At 45.5% G+C, this 22,107-nt stretch overlaps 1 protein-coding gene across 4 annotated transcripts in view; it reads right to left on the bottom strand.

Annotated features, from left to right (window-relative positions):
* Positions 1-2,172: 2,172 nt before the first annotated feature.
* The window catches only part of PAK5 (p21 (RAC1) activated kinase 5), a 67,834-nt gene continuing 47,899 nt past the window's right edge, over positions 2,173-22,107 (bottom strand). For all 4 annotated transcript variants that reach the window (XM_040057826.2, XM_040057828.2, XM_040057829.2 and 1 more), the window contains one exon: positions 2,173-3,056. In XM_040057826.2, the coding sequence (XP_039913760.1) occupies positions 2,253-3,056 (804 nt within the window). In that variant the 3' untranslated portion in view covers positions 2,173-2,252. The remainder of the gene's footprint in view (positions 3,057-22,107) is intronic.

The raw sequence follows: 22,107 nt of genomic DNA, 5'->3' as shown, positions 1-22,107 counted from the left end.
TGAGGGCAACACAGCTGCAGACTCTGCAACTGCATGCAGCTGTCCAAGAGTTGGTCTGCAGGACAGCAGAGCAGGTGGGTGACAGGGTGGGTCAGAGGGAGCCAATCTGAGCCTCTGGCTTCCTACACCTCCATGGTTCCATGGCACAGCAGTGGCCAAGCCCAGGGCAGGGCAAGACTTCTGATATAACAACTCTGAAATCACTGATTATGAAACAGGGCAGACATTTGATTTATCTGACATCTCTTACCTGCAAATAATACTGAAGTAAATCTGCTCATCACATTCACAAGCCAAAATGAACATCCTTGTTAAACGCACTTGGATGCCACACATTTGTGTCTGCAGACTTTTTTACTTTTTCACCCCTTTTAATTATACTTTAAACCCAATCTCATTTGTAAAATATCCGATTTGAGATCTGACTCCTGTTTAGTAAGCCCATTTGATGAACCATTATCTTACTCATGCCTCCGTCAAAAGAAGATTCTTCAGCAATCATCCAAGACAAGAAACTCCTATTCACTTCCAGGAGCTGTGGACAGGTTTGGGAATTGAACTGCTGCATTTAACAGTGAATCATCAAGTTTCAATACACCAAGGTTGTAGGAGTGTTTTTGATGCTCTGAGGAGAGGGACAGCTCACAATAAATCTTGCACAGAGGCATATTTTTTCTTAATAAAAGTTGCTACTGCATTTTAATGGGATATTTTTCATATTGCTCAAGCCCTGTAAAAACCACCTCTGTCTTCTGCCCTACTGATTGGTGTAAAATGGGCAGAAGCAGGTGCTACAGGGTCTCTGAATTACTGTGTTTGTCCTTCTCCTTTTTAAAACTCTGACAAAACGACTGATTTCAGTGAAGGAAATGGCAGCGCACCCATCCCAGATTTTCCTCCCAGCTTCCAGCATCCACCCTGGTGCTCAGTTAACTACCACACACACTCCTCCCAGCACACCCTGAGCTTTGGAAAGGCAGCTAAAGAGACCTGGTAACTTTTCTCCTCCCCCCATGATTTATCCTCAAGCTCCAAAGCCCGGCTCTGCGCTTCAAAGCAAAGAGGGATGAAAAATGCATCGCTCACCTTTTACCATGGGGCACTGCACCATAGGAATGGCAAAGCAGCCAAAACCTAAGGAAGCACAACACAGGCACACCTCCAACACAGGGATATCATGGATCTGCAGAGACCTGGGACTGCAGCAGGACACAACCATGCTCTCAGAGCACACAGCCAGTAAGCGAATGCACTGCTCAGGTATCATTAGAGAGAGCAGATCTCATCACTGACAGTCACCTACCTCAGCACAGGAGAAGTCACAGCAACCCCAGACTTGGAAAAATGATCATCACAGTGCCTGTTGCTAGGGGAACTCAGTGATGTTCAGTGCAAACTACATTGAAAAAGCATCACTTGAAGAATATTAGATGCTTAAGAAGGTCATCATGGTTATGTGACTAGAGATTGAGAAAAGCACTCTTCTTTGAATGGAACAAGGGGTCACAGCACACGGTTGCAAGCAGCATTGGAAAGCTTGCGTAGGTATTACACCTTGTGTAGGTATTACACCTTGTATAGGCAATACACCTTGTGTGGCAGAGCAGGGACAGATTTGTGTGGAGGAGATACCTTTAGATAACATGGCTGAAATGCTTTCTTGCACATCAACCCCTTTTTATACTACATCTAAAATGTCTTCGGTGAGATCAGCTGCTTTGCTTAAAAACAAAGCAGAAAGGAGTGAGCCCCTACTTTCAAGAGCAGTGAAGAGCTAATAAGCCTTGTAATATGAAATGGCATAAATACAGTATAAATACTGAAGCACAGATGTTTCAGCCTTGCACCAGTAACATACAACCACACAAGTGCCTGATACACAAACCAGACCAGTGTCTCACCTCCTGCTGAGATCTGCTCAGGCGTATGAACTCCCAAAGCTACAAAAAACTGCCAAAGAACCCATGCTCATTGGGAATTTCAAATACAATCCCCAGAAGATGGGCATCTCCAAACCTGCCTTTGAACTAGTACCTTAAACCCACTACTTCCCTGACATCCATTTTCATACACCCAAGCAAAGTGGGTGGGTTTCCACACCCACCAAGGAGCAGCCACACAGCTCTTGGGGATGTCACTGGCCACGTTTAGCATCGTGTGCCCAAGCGTGGCTCCTTGCCCTTAATTCTCACTTCTCACACTCCCCTTGAGGAGAGGCTGGTCCCTGCCCTGGCAGCACGATCCCAGGCAGGTCAGGTTACCTTGGGAACGCCTGCTGCGGTTTCGGACAGGCGGGGGTAGGTGTAGGAGCTGTAGGAATGTCCTTGCTGGTGTGCTTTGAAGGCGCTTGCTCCGTAGGGCACGGCCGGCTCCTGCAGGCCGGAGCCTGACCTGGATCTCTGCCTTATCGTTGGCTGAGGGCTCGCGGGGTCCACGTAGGATGACTTCGGCCTCTTATCGTAGTCATCCTTGCTCAGGCCGTGTCCCCAGTCACTGTCCCCATACTCCAGCCTCTCCTTGGGGCACTCGCTCTGCACCGACGCTCGGGACGGGGCGTAAGGAAAGGGATCTCTGTAGTCCAGGGAGGACCCGCTGGGGATCCGCTGATACTCCAGCTTTAAGCCGTACTCCAGCGGTTTGGGCTTGGTCTCCAGGTGTGCTTGGTAATCTGGGAGGAACCTGGAGAGGTCTGACTGCAGGGGTGTCACTTCCGAGTAATAGATGTCCCGGGACGTCACCTTCATCATGTGCCCGTTCTGCTTGGCGGCGTAGCTGCCCTTGTAGTACCGGTCCAGCTCCTCCCCGTACAGAGCCTTGTCTCGGTATTTCTCCACGACATAGTCTGTTGTGGTGTCTGACTCACTGGAGTACTGGGAATACGTGATGTAGCCGTTCTCCTCCTGGTGCCTCGGCACGTGGTTTGCATTTCCTTGGTGGTGGGTGGGAGGGCTTTCCTTCCGCAGGGAATTGGATCGTGTCACGGAGATATTGTCAAACTCCTCCAGCAGGCCGTTGATTGAAGTATCCTTTCGAGGCTTGTTTCCTCGAACGATAGTCTGGGAATAAAAAAAATTGTTGCTTTGGTTAAATACTGATTTTTGTTTAGTGTTTCACCCCCCCCAAAAAAAAAAAAAAACCAACAAAAAAGGAAAAAAGATCCTCCCAGGAATACCCGTAGCAATGCCCTATGTTCTTCAGTCACATATCTCATTGCTAAAAAAAAACCCCTCCATAAATAATTACAGTAGGACATGAAGAAATGTTTAAGTTCAATGTCGATCACAAGCTGGGATTTGACATGCAACCCCAAGACACTCTCAAAAAGCCCAATTTCAGAGGTGGGTGTTCAGCAGCCAACAATAGAGACATTTAAACCCACTACTTATTTTTCATTTGTTATTGTTCAGTTGTCTACATCAAGCCACACTGGTGGGTTGAATCTGATTTACAGGGCATGGATAAGCTAAACGAAAATCATTTAGTGGTCACTTCTACGTGTTATTTTAACAAACTGCTGGAATGAAAAGCAGGGTATAGTTAAACAGGCACTGAATTTTCTTGGTTTTTTCTTTTTTTACAAAACAGTACATTCATGAGTATCAGAGTCCCACTGAGGATTGCCTCTTAGTTAACTTAGCGTAAAAGACACTTGGCAAAGAGGGAAAAATACTTGACTCCATCTCCTTGTAACACACAGCATCCAGCAAACCACGGTGCACAACCATGGCTCTAGGACACCCACATCAGCAATGCCAAGTGCTGGCCTCGTTTGTGCCCCACTATTGGAAGGCCCTCCATAGATCCCTCTACCCACCCCCACTCCTTTATGTCCAAAATACCGCTGCTCCTGTTAGGATCAGAGGTGAGCAGCGCCCTGGTTAGAGTTCTTATCAAGAAAGATTGTATTTTTTTAGTCACTACCACCTGAAAGCTGTAACACGTGGCTGCATCCATTTTTCACCTGGGGACTGCCATTGAGCACCACTTCACGTTTACAAACACCCACGCAAATAAGATGTTCAGATTGGTGGCCAGGGCCATAAATCAGCCAGGCTCTACTGAAAGCACATTTGCTTTGCTGATTTACTTTGGGTAAATATCTCTGGCTGCATCTTACTTAACTCACTGAGCCTTTCAACAGGGTCACTGTGGTCACCCCAAGGAGATTTCCCTCTCTGGGCTGCAGGCTGTGTTGCACACTGACTGTGGTGTATTGGGAACCAAGCAGATGTCAGATGCTGAGTGTGGAATAATGCACACCAACCATGGCATGCCAGATGTGAATGTGGAATAATGCACACCAACCACGGCATGTCAGATGTGAACGTGGAATAATGCACACCAACCATGGCATGCCAGATGTGAATGTGGAATAATGCACACCAACCACGGCATGTCAGATGCTGAGTGTGGAATAATGCACACCAACCATGGCATGCCAGATGTGAATGTGGAATAATGCACACCAACCATGGCATGTCAGATGTGAACGTGGAATAACGCACACCAACCATGGCATGCCAGATGTGAACGTGGAATAATGCACACCAACCATGGCATGTCAGATGTAAATGTGGAATAATGCACTCCAAACATGGCATGTGAGATGTGAACGTGGAACAATGCACACCAACCATGGCATGTCAGATGTGAACGTGGAATAATGCACACCAACCATGGCATGTCAGATGTGAACGTGGAATAATGCACACCAACCATGGCATGTCAGATGCTGAGTGTGGAATAATGCACACCAACCATGGAATATCAGATGTTGAGTGTGGAATAAAGCACATCAGCCACAGCATGTCAGATGTGAATGTGGAATACTGGACATCAACCATGGCATGCCAGATGTGAATGTGGAATAAAGCACACCAACCATGGCATGCCAGATGCTGAATGTGGAATACTGAACACCAACCACAGAATATCAGATCCAGCCTGGTCACTTGCTCTGCACTTGTTCCTTTGTTCCAAGTATAGTGAGGCTGCTCAACACCTGCTTGAAAGCACCCAGGCATTCAAACTTTGTCAAAAAAAAGCATTTAATCACTAGTAAGATCATGAAATTATCAGTAATGTACTTCTCTCTCTCCCAGCAAAAGGCAGCTGAGAAGAGGCAGGCAAAAAGCAAAGCTATCCTGACCTCACGCTGCTCCCTGCTCTGATTTATGTCCGTAATTACTTGCCTAGTTTGCTATTTTGAAGCCAATGGTACTGAAACAATAGGACAGCAAAAATAAGGGACAGCAAATAGATCACTCCTTTCACCTCCAAAGCCATTCAGAAGGATAAGAGGAATTGGATTCATTCTGCTACAGCCTGTTTGGCAGGATGACTGCCTGATCATTCATATTTAATTATCACATAATAAACCAGCAATGTTCGACAATGAAATGCTTATAACTGAAAACAAGATTGAAATACCCAACTGCCACCCCACTCCCCTGTGCAAACCTCCTCCTGCTGAGGAGGAAAATGCCAATTTAACACTCTCCACGGGGCTGGCCTTCACAAAGGAGAGGTTTCCGGCAGCAGCCGTGCTGGGTGTGCACAGAAGAGCCTTGGAGCCACAGGGAGCCCCTGGAGCAGAGTGGCCTCTCATTCCAGGGAAGGACTGTCCCTCTGCTCCTCCAGGCACACACTGTCTGGAAACAGGATTTTCAGACACCTTCACAAGGAAGATTTAGAAGAATGAAGCTGAGTGTTTATATGTCAGGGAATTCACTGGTGACAAATCCCTGCAGTTTGGGGATTTTCTGCAGACAGGTGCATGCGTGGGAGTAACGTTTTTGATTATGAGGATTTAAAAATAGTACTAATAGTAGAATGATCTTATAGGAAATTCTGGCTTTCAAAAAAAAAAAAAAAGTATTTGCCACCAAAGCCCCAGCCGGATGGAGCTGTCTTGGATAGCTCTGGGACCTCAGTGCTGTCTCATCCTGACTGATGAAGTTAAGGGGATTAAGAACTAAAACCCTCTTCTTTTATCCCAGCATTTTAAGGATGATCACTGGCAAACAGTGAGTTGCAAGTGTGATGGCTGCAATTTCTATTGCCTTCAGATTATTTTCCATGAGAAAATGAAAATGGCCAGCACAAAAGGAGGCTAAAACTTACCTATCCCAGAGGCACACTTCCTACTGAAGTCAGTGCTCTGTTACTATGAATAACAATTATTATCAATTATGATACTTATTTATTAACAACAACAAAAATATTCCTATTTGTTCTGGCTTGTTTTTAAATTTATACGAAAGGACAGATTTGGTGAGCCGTCCCCAGGCTAAATCAGACAGCCTACACTAGCTTGATCTTTTCCAAAGAAACATCTAGCACCATTCTTATCAAAAAAACTGGAGAAGAAAATTCAGGAAGTGTTTCACCAATACTCTATATTGTCAAGAGTTCTGCTATCTGAATAGAATTTAAGGTGTTTATACACAGTTCTGGAGTACATTGTGTAACTCCCTGGTGGGCAGAATCATTTACTAGGCTGAAAAAACGAATTAATATCCTAAAGAAAGTATTGGTGTAAAGGAGTAATAAAAGTAATTGCTCTGTAAGAATGAGCAGAGCATCACAATTAAAAAATTAAATCAAGTAAGATGCTATAAAGAATAAAACATATGTTGTACCATGTTAACTTGTCCTGAAGTGATTTACTAGAGAGAAAGTGTGTGCTGGGGGCTCAACAGCACCCACAGATTTCCTGGGAAGCACAGGATTTGCAGAAAGAAGCCTGAGATTGGGAGTTGCCATAATCATGGCCCAAATTCCCAAACCTGAAAGGCTAATGTTAGTGCTAGGCCCACAAGGAGTACCCAGGTTCCAAGGAACTGGAGTGGTGATGTGGGGTCTTAATTTGGGATTGTGGACTCTGGGCTCGCTGTATCAGTGAGCAGAGGGAAAACCTCACGGGGCACACATACAACGGCAGGAATCACAAATGATGGGAAATTTGAGCTCTAACTTAAAAAGCAAAACAAAAACCTTGAAAGAAAATGTAACAGAAAAGGGCTATCATGGAAAGAGATACAATGGTAATTAGTGTCATAGGAACCAGACTAGTTTTTTCTAATTTTAAAGGCTTTATAAACGGGAAAAAATATGAGGAGGAGGAGGGGATTCTTTCTCTATATATATTCTAGATATATTTACAGGGATTGTACTGAATTTTTTTTACCCGCTTCCTGGTCTTTGTACTTTTAAACTTAAGGAATTGTCAGAGCTGCTGCAGGCAAAACAGATAAAAGCAAAGTATTTTTCACCAAGCTCGACAGGCTAAGATTTCCAAGGCCTTTGCTCTGTCTGCTGAGATCATGTAATGGAAAGCTGTCCAACACCTTGTCGTGCGTGGAAAACCGGGATGGAGCCCTATGGCAGGCACAGCTCCCACAGGGCTCCCAGGGAAGGAGGGGCTGGGCGATGGTCGATACTCCATGTTTATTAAAGGACGTTTTCCAGTGCATTGTGCGCTTTAGGAGGGATCAATGCTCCTGCAGATGAAGGAGCGCCGGGGAATTTTACGCCGCCGCTGCCCTCGTACGTGAAATCAATGGGGCGCAGTCTCTGTGAATTGAGGCTGGAGCTGCCAACTCCCGTCCCATCCCATCCCATTCCCAGAGCTCTCTGGACAGGCTGGGCGCCTGCCCCGGAGCCTGGTGACAGCAGACATCCTTCATGGCGCTTCTGCAGCGGCCTGTCCTGCCGTGATAAGCTATAATGGATCTGTCTGGGAGAGAGGCTGTCTTGCCTCGTTTCCAGGAGGAGATGAAAAACAGCTTCTGTGCCCAAATACTGTATTAACCTTGACAATAATGAAGTGGGTAATTAACTGTTTTGCCCTAATGTGACCTTGCATTTATTGTCTTTAGAACTACTATACTTTACACTCTCGTTAAGAATATATCATCCTTTGTCCTCCCGGAGACGCATTTTCAGGAGTCAATGAGGACTTAAAATCTCTGTGATGTGCAGGGTAAAAAAAAAGGAATTTTTAAACTCTGATTTTGCCTCTAGCTAGCTTGTCCCCTCATCTGCATTATACATGAGCTAAAAGCACAGCCTATGCACAGCTGCAAATCACTTTTTTTTTCTTAAGAAAAGGTTCATAAAGCACCAGAATAACCTAATTCTAAGTGATGGATGTGTTGGTAATTTATTTTCTTGTGTTGCAAGACATACAAAGTATTTGAAGCTGTGTTCATGACACCACATTTTACTCCCAGAGTAAACAAATATGAACGGCACTTGGAGAGAAAAAGTGATCCTTGTCATCACTTCAGAGGGAAAATCTCTGGCTTTCCCTGTAAGTAACAGAGTTTTATAGCTGCAGCCAAAGGCATCAGGGGTCTGCATCTGATCTGTTCTTACCAGAAGAAAAAGTACTTAAGAGGAGGAAGAATTTACTGTGCAGGTGACCACACAATGGAACACACTGCCCAGAGAGGTTGTGAACTCTCCCCCCTCACTGGAGATACTCAAAACCTTGTCAAAATCCAGTCAGAATCCTGTGCCATGTGCCCTGGGATAGCCCTGCTGGAGCAGGGACCAGATGATCCACTGTGGTCCCTTCCAAACTGACCCATTCTGTGATTCTGTGACCCCAAAACAGATGGAGCCTCTTAAAACTCCTGGAAAGAGGCAAAAGCATGAAGCAACCCCCTGCTTTTTGCACCAGCCAAGGGCCAACATGAGGTGAATCCTTTCCCTTGTGTGTTGAGGTTAAATTTTAAGGCTGAGGTGCCATCCTGAGGGCTGACACCAGGACCAGGCTCAGGAGGGAAGATGGGAGGTGAGAGATCCGCCCACGTCTCCAATGGCTAAGTGTACATGGAGAAGTAAACATGCTGCCAGGGAGGAAAAGGATGGCAGCTGAGGATGGGATGAAAAGAGAAAAGAGAAAAGAGAAAAGAGAAAAGAGAAAAGAGAAAAGGGATGGCAGCTGAAGGCCCAGTGCCCGGGGAGCTCAGCCAGGAGCTGGGACTGCTGCTTTCAGGTGAGGGTTCCACTGGACACTTCAGGCTTTTCTCCGTGGAATATTCACTTGAGGACAAATTCAAACCTCTGAGTTGCTTTTGCAAATGACAGTGTCAGAGTTATGCTCCCAATCCTTCCACATTCCAGTGATTTCTTAATTATACCCAATGGGGAAGCTTCACAAGAAGGACTGAAATAAAATTTCTATACCTCTATCTTCTCTTTCCCCTAGGTGGGAAGTTTAGGGCACTTGTGCCACACGGATTAGCCTCGAAAAAAGCCTTTTCGACAGGAACTCATCAGATACATCGTGAGAAATGATGCTGGATAGGATACATTTATCACTCTGCACCCTCCAGTAGTGTCCTGTGGGAGTGCTCCAGTTTTGATCTACAGCCTGTCTAAAAAACAGCTATTACTCAGAGTTAGTCACAAGGAATACACAACAGACAGGAAAGTATGTCAGAACATCCCTTCCTGAAGCCTGTAATTTAGAGCTTGGTTTACACCTGGAAGCCTCAGAGTTTATATAATTTCTGTTATGAATTCCTTCCCAATGCTATAAATTCTCATCCTCCCCATAAAAACAAATATTAGAGAAAAGTAATTGTTTTGGTATTCCACAGTTCCCTCCTTGGGGAAGGCATTCTGCAGATTGCAGAGGTGTTGGGTGACTCAGCTGGGCCAGGATTTCGGGTCTCTGCTCCCTGGACCAAACATGCACTTTACACCACACACCTGCCCAAGCCAGGAGCACGAGACAGTGACCTGTCCCGACATGAAGTGTCTAAGCACGTGAGCCACGATCCCATCTCATGAATTGCTCTAATCCCCTTCTAGGAAATCCATAAATCTCTGTTTGGGACAGCTCTTAGATAGGACCTTTCCTGCACAGGAGGAATGAAAGAGAAATGCAAACCCCCCAAGCAGCCCCCAGATATGAGCCCATGGATGCTGCAGGATGTGCCAAGTCTGGGATGTGCACGTCACCAGAGCTGACTCCAAATCACTGATCAAAACAAAGCTACAGCATGAGAACAGTCTAATATGCTTAACAACACCAGTGCCAGCTGTTTAAAATTCTTCAAAATCAAAATAATGGAAAACTATAAAAAAGGGCTCACCAAAACGGCACCATGTAATTTCTCACCCTGCACAGCAGTTTTAAAAGTTGGTTTCCATAACAACAAGAGCAACGTTTCATTATAATCACAGTCACTGGTAATTCTTTTGACATCTTAAAATATAGCAACTTTAGCACAACATTTAGTTTTAAAATACCACTGAAATATCTACATCCTAGTAACTTCTTATTTTTTTTTAAATACACAAAAATGCTTGTTACATGTAACTTGAAATGCTATTAGAGAATATTAAAAGTTTAAAATAATTATTATGGGCCTACTTGAAACATATCGGATCTATGCAATTCTATATGTCATATATACACACAGATCTCTCAGTCACACAACAAATGAGTGAAATGTGACTTAAAAGTTTTAACTGCAAAGAGAAAATGTCTCTATCACTGATGGGTTAAAACAATACTTCAGGGAGAGAAGTAGAGAAATCTCAAACCAAATAATTTCTATCTCATAGGACTTCGGACCCTTCAAAATTTTCTTTTATCCAGAGACAGAAGGGAAAAGCAAAATGTCCCATAAGATGAAATTCCTCAAAAACATTAGCCACAGGAATTTTAACTGCCCTCTTAGTACTGCTGCATTTTCACAAGGCTGCTGGCAATGGCTTCCCAGAACAGTGCACAGAATGGACCTGCTAAGCCAAAAAGCTGTATCAAACCACACCAAAGACTGCAATGTTTTGTTCAAATTCTGGAAAAAAAACATGTTCATCAATGCAATTTTTTCCTGTTTTATCAAATCAACATTTTCTGGCAGGGAAAGAGAAAGATCAATGACCTGGGAAGCAGGACAATCACCAACAGGACCAGGTACCTTGTTCTCCCCCTTTCAAAGCCAGGTCAGCTGCCTCTGTGTTAGTCGAATTGGGTTTTTTTTCCCCAAGGAAGTTGCAAACAAATTCAGGAAGGTTTACTGAGGTATAGCTGTGCTCCAGGAATTGCTGGTGTGGTTTCCTATGGCAGACATGGGGGATACCCTGCAGAAAAGCACCCCACAGCTCTGCAGCTGGGCTGACTCCAGAGCCAGCTAAAAAAACACAAAGCAAAGCTGGGGACATTTGGGGAAGATGGCAGAAATCCCTCCCTCCAAGAAACACAACTCCACTTTTAGGTTTGTAACACCAAGACAGGAGCAGACATTGTCACAGGTCCGGGACCAAAGTTTGTTGCAGGCAGGGCTGTGTGTGACTTACAGAGGGTTCTGTCCAAATAAAAATAACAGAACCAAGGGCAGTTCATAAACAGCACTGAAGCTCCAGTGTGTCACTGGTACCTCTGGGATGTGGGCTTGGGAGTTGGTTTGTGCCTGGACTGCTGATGCACTTAGGGAGGGATGTGGGAACGATGCCTTCTGCACTACAGCTCCTCCTCCTCAACCTCAAGAGGAGATGAAGCAAGGGCTGGTGGCAATCCTGATGCCTCTTTCAGTTCTGGCATCACCACTCTCGCAAGAAAATGCATCTTAAAAGTGCATCTTAAACCAGGTATGAACTGACTCTGCTGCCCGTCTGAACTTGGTGCAAGCACTCCCCAGGGAAACTGCAGGGATGTGAGACAGTAAGAGGAGCCTACAGGGGCCTGGGGCTACCCCAAATGGACGCAGAGCTCCCTAAAGCCACATCACAATCATCATCAACCTTAATGTGCATCAGCCACTCATCCTTACCTCTAGTATCTGCAGTCTAGACTGTTAATTTTCCAGGTTTTTATGTGGGGGTAGCGTGAGGAAAACAAAACCCCACTCTTCTCAACAAAAGCATGAGAAATCGCAAGAATTAAACATTTCCCCACCAGCTCCCCAAATACTTCAACTTTGAGAACCCACTGCTCTTCTCCACAGGAGCTGTGGGTACCCCACACGGTGCTGACACTGAGACAGCCACTGCCACTGTTTTTAGGGCACAGAGTCAGTATTCTACACCTACATGTGACTGGTGCTGGGAACTGCTGGCACAACACTATGTGATTCTTCCCAGGGCTGACAGGCATTTAGAAGCAGCCTTTCAACAACTAAGCCACACACCATGATCACAGAGTTCCTTGTAAGGGCCACAAAAGGGCTGGGGTGGGATTTTCACGGGCTCTGGGGTGGCCAGTATGAAATCCAGTGCCTCACCCTCCCAGTCCCACTCAGCCCTGCATCTACCATAATGACCACGGTGGTAGAGGGCACTGCACATGGGGAATGCAGTCTGCTCTCGACCAGCAGCCCCAGTTAAAAAAGCTGAGGAGAGGGACAGCCTGTAACTCACAAAGCCGCACTGCAGCATAAACCGCCTTGGTAGCTCGGCTGAAATTTCCCTGGATGAGGTTCCCCTTGTGCCCCAAACATGCCCATTAACAAATGCAAGGTTGATGGAGCATTAACCCAATTAGTGATCCCGGGGCTTTTTTTTTTCCCCTCAGTCAAAGATTCTTCTGGCTGCAGTTTGACTGAGCTTTCTGAAAGATTGAAGTCGATTCCAATGTGATAAAATTTTATGCTCAGAAGTAATTGCCTTCATTTGACAGCTCTGACAGTGGGGCACTTGCTCAGGAGGGCAGAGGCTCTTGGGTCACTCCACTGTGGTCGGGGTCATCTCCTGCTTTTAATTAAAATGAGGATTTTGACAGTCTGTTAATTTAGAAGAACCAATTTGAACTGTCTTACTTTTGGCTGCGATCTGCCACAGCGAAGGAAGTTTTACATACAGCAGGTGCTTGAAGACAAAGTCGACATTTCTGTTTCCAAGCGTGTGGGGCCGGCTTGAGGAGCTCCTGGTGCTTTTATTTTTTATTTTATTAATTATTTTCCCACTCCATAAATCATCAGGCAGAGGCAGAGAGTGGAAGATGGTGAGTGCTGAGTGCCTCAGTCCCTGCAGATCCATGGGGCTCATTGCCCACGAACCCTGCTCAGGGCTGGGACAATCCCTGCAATCTGAGCCCTGAGGATTTGGGGTTAACACCCCGAGGAAGGGCAGGGTGATGTGTGCAGAGCACTGCCCATGTTGGCAGGGAAGGCACTATCAAGTTACAGCAGGAGAAATCACGTGCCATAAAACGCCTCAGTCCCATAGCATTAAAACAGTCAGAAAGTTTCAAGGCTCTTCCTAACACACTAAAATTGCACATTCCTGGCCACACATTTTTTAATCTGAGTGATGTCTCTGACTACTTTGGACTTCTTCATCCTCTCCTGAAAGCTCACTCCTTGATTTCAGGGAATCCAGGAATTTGTATTGGCAAAATAAAAAAGCATTGTAAATTGCAGCATTTTTTCTTCCAAGGAAATATATTAGTTTTCCTTTTTAAGGACACTATCAAATGGGAAATGCAGCCATAGGAATGTACTAAGGAAGCAGGACTGACTCCCCCTGAGTGGTTTTCATCTGCAAACATGGACATGAAGCAAAAAGTGCTCCTGTGCAGAAATCTAACACTTAGATCAAATCTACAAGGCAGGTGAGACAAAAGACACGAGGAGCTTCCTCAGTTGATGTTTTAATTATTAAAACTATTACGTAATTTTAATTAATTAATGTAAAAGAGAACTGCAAATCAAACACCTTCTTGATGGGAACAAAGTGAGGCAGGAGGTTTCAGAGGATGCTCTGCAGCAGAGGTGAAGCCCAGCCCAGCACGACAATCTCTCATGTACAAGAAACTCAAACATTTCTAGGCTGATCTCGACTGGACTCCATTTGCTGGGCTGCGTCGCCACCAAGCGCACTCTGTCCTCGGCGGCAGATTGGTCCTGGCACGCTTTATAAATTCATCTGCCTGACACAGAGCGGCTCCCTCCCTCCTCCAAGCCTGCCAGGCAGCACAGCAAGTCAGGGAGAAAGAGGAGAAGGGCAGCACAGGGAGAAATGGGGCTGCTTCCACCAGCCTGGGGTGTGGGATGGCAGCCAGACCTCAACTCCTGCTCCACAGCATTTTCCCAGGGTGGATCATTAAAACCGCTGTGTTTAAAACAGATTTCTACACCTAGAGATCCCCCGCTCCTGGAAAGTGCTGCTCAAAAGGGAAGCATAGGCCTTAGCCATAAGGAGCTTCACACTTGCACTATGCTCAGTGAGAATCATTAACTGCAAACTAGGACACAGATACCAATTACTGTTCTGCCTAGACTACAAAACTGTAAAATTCAGGAAAATTCAACATCTTATGCTATCCTTTTAACTGTGTGATCCTGATAACTAACTACTAATGCCTGTTGGATCTCAGCAATTAAAAATAAGAAATGCTCACCCTAAATACTTCTCTTTCATTCACTTCTCTCTCTCCAAAGATCTGCATCTGAAATGCCCTTTTTTTTTTTTTTTTTTTTTCTGGTCCACCCAGTTCCTCCCACAGACAACAGAAGAGGTATTTAAAAGTCTCTGCAGGTAAGCCAGTGTTGTTCTCTGGTAATACATAGCACTTGTCTGGTGTAATTGGATCCTGCATGAAGGGGAAGACAAGAAAGAAAGCTGAGCAAAGTCCTCTCAAACTCCTAGAGAGCCACCAAAGGCCAGATCTAATCATGTCAGAGCAGGAGATGGAAAGAAGTACAGTTATAACCTGGAGCTCTGGCTCCACAGGTAGGTGAGCTGCTTGGCAACATTTTTTTCCCCTCTGTTCCTATGACTCTATTGAACTAAATTCTGCTGGGATTGAAGAAATGTGGCTGTTTGGTTATAATTATAGAATCGCAGAATGGTTTGGATTGCAAGGGACGTGAAAGATTTCTATTCTGTGGAACATGGTTTAATAGGGAGTGTAACCTGTCTGGTTTCTGTTCTGGACTACAAGAGCTCAAACCAAGTTCATTAGCAGACCTAGGGGCAAGTCTCACTGAGATGTGCACAACGTGCAGCGGCTGCACCACTACTGGCACTGCATGGATGAATGAAATGAAGGAGCAAGCACTGCCCTAGTGCTGACGTGAGCTGCAGATTCCGCAGGACCAATTTTATGTGGAAATCGCCCCCACACACGTGTCACTATGTGGGTTAAAGCACCTGCCTTGAGCAAAAGCCGTCAGGATGCCCAAGGAGATCCCTCCTCCCATCAGCCGTCGGGGTCCGCCTTTGGCACACATGGATACCAACTTCCAGAGATTCCCTCCTGCCACCTAGTGTTTCCCACGGCCGACGACCAACCAAAACGAGCTGAGAATTTTCCAACTCGGCTTTTGCTCCGAGGGACTTCAGCAGCATCACCGGAGGCTCGGCCAATCCACGGTAACAAAGCATCTCCCAGCAGATGTCACTGCAGTTTGATTTCTCAGCCGAGCCAAGCGGGAGCTCGCCGGACCGTGTGACTGATGTCTGTAAAACACACCCAGCCTTTCCAAACATTTACTGCTTACACCTCACTGTTCATCTTCCATGCTTTGCTCCGGGGGACCACGACCATGGAACAGGTTCCAGGAGGACTCCAAAGCATCACCTCCACCTGCCTGGTCCCTCCCAGGCCCAAGCTCTGCTCCTGGCCCCAGAAAGTATGGGCAGTACAGGGAAGGCTTTGGAGTAAAAAGCTGGGCTGAACAAATGAGAAGGAGCTACAAGCAACAACAGCCACATGGAGCAGTGATGGAGCCCTGCACCTCCAGGCAGCAAGCTGGGAGTGTGGCTCATTTTCCAGGACAGGCAAGCCAGCCAGAAGAGTTACTGGAACAGTGTCCTACGCATTTGTCTTCAGGGACCAACGCCCATGTTAAAAAAAGAACCTGATTACGAGTGTCCTTGGTCAGGATCTAATTCCTGGCTTGTTTCAGGTTATAAAGTGTTACCTGGAGAGTACTCCCAGTCTGGTATTCCCAGAGGAGACCAGATTCAATTTCTGAAATGCCAGCATGAGTGTTTGGCCTTTCAATGTGTAGACCTATAGGTTAACGTGGGTTTTGAGCTCTAAAGGAGGTTGCTCTGCTTCAGCAGCTGTAGACTGTGAACTCCAAGTTTACTTGCAATTTTTAGGGCACTGCAAAGTTCTGCTCACCCACGTAAGCTCTCAATAACAGGACTAAAGTTTGCCCTTGCAAGATTCCTCCAACACTAATCCATAAAATCTCTGTGCTGATGCATTTAAGGACATTCTTTTACTAATCATTTTGGAGACAACTTTTACTCACAGACGTCTGTAATTGACACTGATCTGTATTATTGTGACTGCTGCAGGCCCGGTTAAAGCAACCAAGGCAGAGGGGCAGAATGATGCACTAAAGGCTTCAGTGCAGTGCTCAACTTGTCTTTATTCACAGTCCAAAGTGGAGCAAAGTGCAGTCCTGCACCCAACGTCACTACAGCGACCGCCTCTGAAAACCACATTCCTGCAGGCACTGCTGCTGCTTCATTTGAACACATTTAAAGGACAGGAATAGGATGGAATGTGAAAAACTTTTATTGTCACTTCCAGTATTTACTCTGTGTTCTAGGAAGCGTTTTTTTTACTGGCAACCTCCGTGTTTCTCTAGGATGGCCAGGTCCTGCTTGTAAACCCTGCTGCAGCTGCAGACAGACTCCAAATGTACCTGCCTGAACCTGGGGGCTTGACATGAAGGACCAATATCTTGATCAAAAAAGATATGTGAATAATTCATTTTCTGGCACATTAGTTGAACTGAAAAACTGAGGAATATCCTGTGTTTTGAGTCAGTCTGAAATGATGATGGTGCTGTTTATGATTCTCCAAATGAGGATCTAGATAAACAATGTCAAAATCAGGCTGGGTGAAATGTTTCAACCGCATGCAAGACAACTGTGTGAAAATGAAAGAGCTGCTGATCGGGAACTCTGCTCTTCAGAAATCCAGAAACTCAAAACTATAAAGAAGAAGCCAGAAGCTGACAACTACAAAGAAGAACTGAGAATGTATCAGTTAAAGCATCACGGGGAGAGGCATTTCCTTCAGAATGGAATGGAACAGGATAGAATGGAAGGGAATGGAATAGCCTGTTTCAGCTGGAAGGGAGCTACAACAATCACTCAGCCCAACCGCCTGACCAATTCAGGGCTGAGCAATTTAAGGCCTGTTATTTGAGGGCATTGTCCAGATCTCACTTTTAAACGTTGACTCTATTGTTGAGTCTATTGCCTGCTTCACAGGCAGCAAAACTGTTCTTCTAAAGGACTTACATAAAACCTACAATTTTCTGAAATCAGACAATCAGAAATAAACCCAAAAGTTTCCTCTGTACAATGCAGAACATATGAGAACATATTAACCTAGTGATAAAATTGTAAAAAACTCCTGAGCTTTGTAATTCTTGCACCGATTCATACTGTGGCTCATTTCTGTTTGCAAAGTGATTAAATTCCTGCAAGACTACACCAAATTGTCAGCTTGGCTCTCACACCAAGTTAGACACGGACACTAGATGGCATGTTTGTATCGTATCTGTACAGGGGGAACAGAGGTAGCCGAAGTAGCACTGTCAGACACAGCAAAACAAATGGCACTGGAGGGTGAAGCATGATCCCTTTGAAAGAAAAGCTTCCACTAAAATGTGTGGCACTATTTTTTCTTCCAGGAGCATGTAGCAGCAAATGCATTCCTGTTCAGTGATCAAAATAAATTGGAAGTGGGGCTGTCTTACAGGACAATTGCCAAGCTGACAATAATCACTTGCAGATGAAGATAACCACAGGAGAGCTCTGGCTGGAAGGGACTCCTGCCTCCAGAGCAGGGCTAACATCGAAATCCCATCAGGCTAAAGAGCACTGTCCATCAAAATTTGCCCTCTCCTTTCCAAAGGCTGAGATCCCACAGTCCCCCCTGGCTGCTGTCCTGTTGCTCAACCACGCTTGGTGGCAAAAACATTTTCCTTCCACCCAGGACGTGCTATGCTGCAAGCTGCTGGCTCCTGCCCTTTTTGGAGACAGCCTCTCCACCCTCTCCCGGCTGAGCAAGCACCAGACCGAAGGTGCCTTTGCAAAAAACGTGGAATTAAGAACCAAGTGTGACTTTTCATGATGCGCTTACAAGGAAGGCCCACGAGATGTCAGCAGCTTTCCAGGTCCTGTTCTGGCAGGAGCTGTCAAGGAGAAGTAAAAATTTGGGAGGGTGAGGAGGAGAGGTCAGGACAACACTGCTCTGTCCATACAGGAAAAGTGAAATTTCTGCACATGAGCATGGCTGGATTTACTGCAGAAGAAGGGTTAAGGTCGTGTGGAGGTTCCAGCAGGTAGGATTCCGTTTTCTTGAAGTTCCTACATATTTAGCCACCCAAACACAGCCTCCCTCCTTTCTCAAGGACAAACTCAGCACTGTGTCACTCTCAAGTTGTGAACCTTGATCTTGCTGAAGGTGTGGATGGATGAAATTACCCAAAGCACCAACAAAAACATGGCAATGGAGGCTTGATGCATGAAGCAGCACAGACAACTAAAGAATAACCTCAGTATGGTATTTTTGCAGGAACAAATGGCATTTTTCCCTCCAGTAACTTGACAGAAGTGAGGATGCTCAGCTGTTCCCTGCACTAGGAAACATGGGAAGGGATTTTAACAAGTCTTCAGTGCCTCCCTGCTCCCACTGACAGCAGCAGGCATTTGAGAATGTTAATGGAGCATCTTTACAAAGCAAATTATGAGCTCTTTCGGCAAAAAATCCACAGAATAAAGGTTCTGGTGTCTGTTTTCCTGGTATTTTGAATGGAGTGGAGATGCATTTGCTTAGTTATTGATTCTGAAGCTTTCCAAAAATCCAAGGGTGGTAACAAACTGGAGCTTCTGTGTAGCATAAAGGCAAAGACATGCCAAGCATATTGTGTGCTGAGAACAAACAGCAAACCATGAGCTCCAGGTACACATGGAATAACTACAAAGTACCGAAGCAAGAGGACCGAGAGGCCTGGCATCAGGATGTCAGACTTTATGGAGCTTATTTTTAAGTACAGGCAGACACAGACTGTTCACATTTTTCATGCAGGGATGTTTCCAGTGAAAAATCAGCCTGTTTTCACCCCCTCCTTGTCTCTACCTCTCAAACTTACCAAGATTACTGCTGTTCTACTTTTCATGAAGTTTTCTCCTGTGCAATACTCGTGCTTGCACCTGAAATACACAATCCTCTGCTGGTATCTGGGTCAGCCACACTGAGAAGGGGAATCCCATTATTGTCTCTCGTTGTTTTTGAAATGAATGAATTTGTACAGTCAGCTCAGGTTTGGATTCAAAGGCTGATATTTCCATGACAAGCAGCTGCCACCCGCGTGCCAAAGCACTGGGAGCCTTTAATCCCAGCCAGCACAGAGGCAGGGGGATGACATCCCCCAGGATATTTGAGAGCCCAGGGTGCTGCCTCATCATCATCACTGCTGCTGCTGCCTTTGCACAGAGATGGAGCAGGGAGAGTATTTATCATTGATTGGTTTTACCCAAAGGGTTACACCACTCACCACCAGATCTGCTTTGCAGGCTGAGAAACAAGCAAACACCACTAACTGAGAAAGCTGCAAAACCTACAGAACTCAAAAAAAGTCTTCCCCTTCCTCTGCCTCAGCTCTGGGTGAAGCCTAAAGCAAGCAAACACCAGTTCTGTCTCAAAAGCAAGAAATGGTGCTGTCAGAGGCTGTCTCTCTGATCTGTGCTACTCTTCAGTCACGAAGCAGCACCAATTAGGAGGAACACTTCTGCCTCACACCACAAAGACAGTCAATACTGAAGAAATTAAATAGAAAAGAAATTTAGGAGCACATAAGAGCAGACTTAAAGAGCTGCTGTATGATCTGAAATCACAGTGTGAACTAACTCTGGCCACTCAGCCTGACTTAATACTGTGACTCAGGGCACAGAATCTGCTTCTGCTACATGTCAATGCATTAATTGAACTATCAGCTGTTGTGGGGAAAAGAGAAAAGTTCTAAACAATACCAAGACCTGAGTACCTTTGGTTCCTATCTTCATGAACTGCAAATGCATTTTAAATCTACAGTTCTCAGCCAAGTTATGAAATCCTCAGTGTCAAACACTCTTTAAACACTAAAGGTACTGCTGCAAGTGCACACATTAAAAATTCGTCTAAATTAAATGTTTATGGTGAACTAGTTTAGCAACATTAAATATTCTTAATTTTAAAGTGTCTTCAACTCAGCTTCTCTCTGTAAGTTAAGCTGTATCAAAACAAAGCATGTTAACTCTTAACAAATATACAGTGAAGTGCTATCTTACAGTAGAGTTAAATATTCTCAATTGATAGTCAACACCTCTTAGCTGCTATTAAAACTTTCTAGCACTGCTATGGAGGCCCCTTTCAATTAGCTGCAACTGAGTCTCAGAGAGGGAAAGAAACAGGATGGTAAAGGCAAAATTTCCTGAATCCTTCAGTCTTAACCCCATTTCCTCACCTCCCTCTACCTTTGGGCATGCAACCAGCTGCAGTCTGGGTCATCTCCTTCCAAATTCACATTTTCCACCCACACAGAAACTCCTTCCTGGGGTGGTCTCTGCAGATGCTTTGTGCTCAGCCCTGTGAGGGTAGCAGGCTGCAGGCATCCTGTCCCTGGTACACATTCTGGAAGGATATTGTGGGATGCAGGCGGCATCAAGGCCCACCACTGGAAGAATGAGCTTGGATTGGGAGCCACGTTTTGGCTCCTGATCCCAGCCCTTTCCTGGCACAGGGCAGTTTAGTTGAAGAGTAAACCCCTGGCATATACACATACGTATCCTGATACACAGAAAAGCAAATATTTACAATTTCTTTGAAAGAACCAAGAGTGATTTTCTCTACTTCAATTTCCCATTTTGGGGCTCGATCCTTCACCGTGTATTATTTCAGAGGGACACAAACCCACCTCTGCACATGTCCATTTGCAGGCCAAGACCCAGAGTCAAATAATCTTTATAATGCTGAGAAAAGTAATGCAATTTAAAACTTTTTAAGCTTAGGGATTTATAGCTCCGGAACTGTAGGGAAGAGAGGGTATTTCTGCAAGATAATAAACTCCATTTTTTTCCCCATTTTAAGACATCTTCATGTATTCGTGTCAAAACATCCAGAGATATTTTTGGTGTTAAGAAGGGCTGTGGAACAAAGTTGCTCTCCTCCACCAGCAGGAAAAAGATTACCTACCTTTTTCCTCATTATTCTGGGCCACTATTATCAGCAAGATATTTTATTACAGGAAAAAAAAAGAAGACCTTGGTTTTATCCCTACTGTCCTACAGCAGCACCCAGCAGACCTGATCAGCAAGTGATGAGTGCCCTTCTGGAGCAGGCAGTAAATGTAAATTTAGAAAAGAGCACTTAGCAAATATAACTACAGGGTCCGTGCTCTCAGGATTCTCTGATTTTCCCTTGCTGCAGAAAAATCCACGTGAAAATGAAATCCTAAATTTATTCTGCAGCTGCGTGGCAGGGAGAGGTGCGTGGCTGGCAGGGTCTAGGCACCACCATCACGCAGGTGTGATTCACTTGGATGTCAGGATGTGCAATCGCAGAGAAACTGCAGAATCAGGGTCAATTGGACTACCAGAATCCTGAGCCTGGAAAATCCTGATGGATTCTGGTAGCTGCCCTACCCTCTAAGCCCAGTTTTCTTCCCAGGTGTCCAGCCTGAGCCTCCCAAGCCACAACCTGGGGCTGTTTCCCCTCATTCTCCTCCGTTGAGGAGCTCAGCTTCATCACAACGTCCTGCCCCTGCAGGCAGCGGTGGGTGGCAGTGAGATCCCTCCCCGAGCTCCTTGCTCAGCTGAACAAGCCATTTAATTTCTTTCCTTTGGTGTACTTTTCCCTCTCTCCCTTGCTCCAAACTGCCTTTGCCTAAAGCGCTGCTCTTAAATTAATTATCAAGGAGCTTTATGCTGCACAGGAGCAGCGTTTTGGGCCTCCGCTGGGACTTGCGGCTTTTTCTTCTGCAGCCCCCGCCAGACCCGTGACTCGCGCTCTTCCGAGACGCTCCCGTGCGTTTTCTACACCGAATTCCTTTTTCCCTCGCAGCTCTGCTGCGAAATGTTTGCATTTGCAGCTCCCTCCCAGGACAGCTGCTACGCGACACCCGCACGCTGCTG

The sequence above is a fragment of the Hirundo rustica genome, chromosome 3, assembly GCF_015227805.2.
Source record: "Hirundo rustica isolate bHirRus1 chromosome 3, bHirRus1.pri.v3, whole genome shotgun sequence".
NCBI lineage: Eukaryota > Metazoa > Chordata > Aves > Passeriformes > Hirundinidae > Hirundo > Hirundo rustica.
This window is presented reverse-complemented; position numbering and strand designations above follow the sequence as displayed.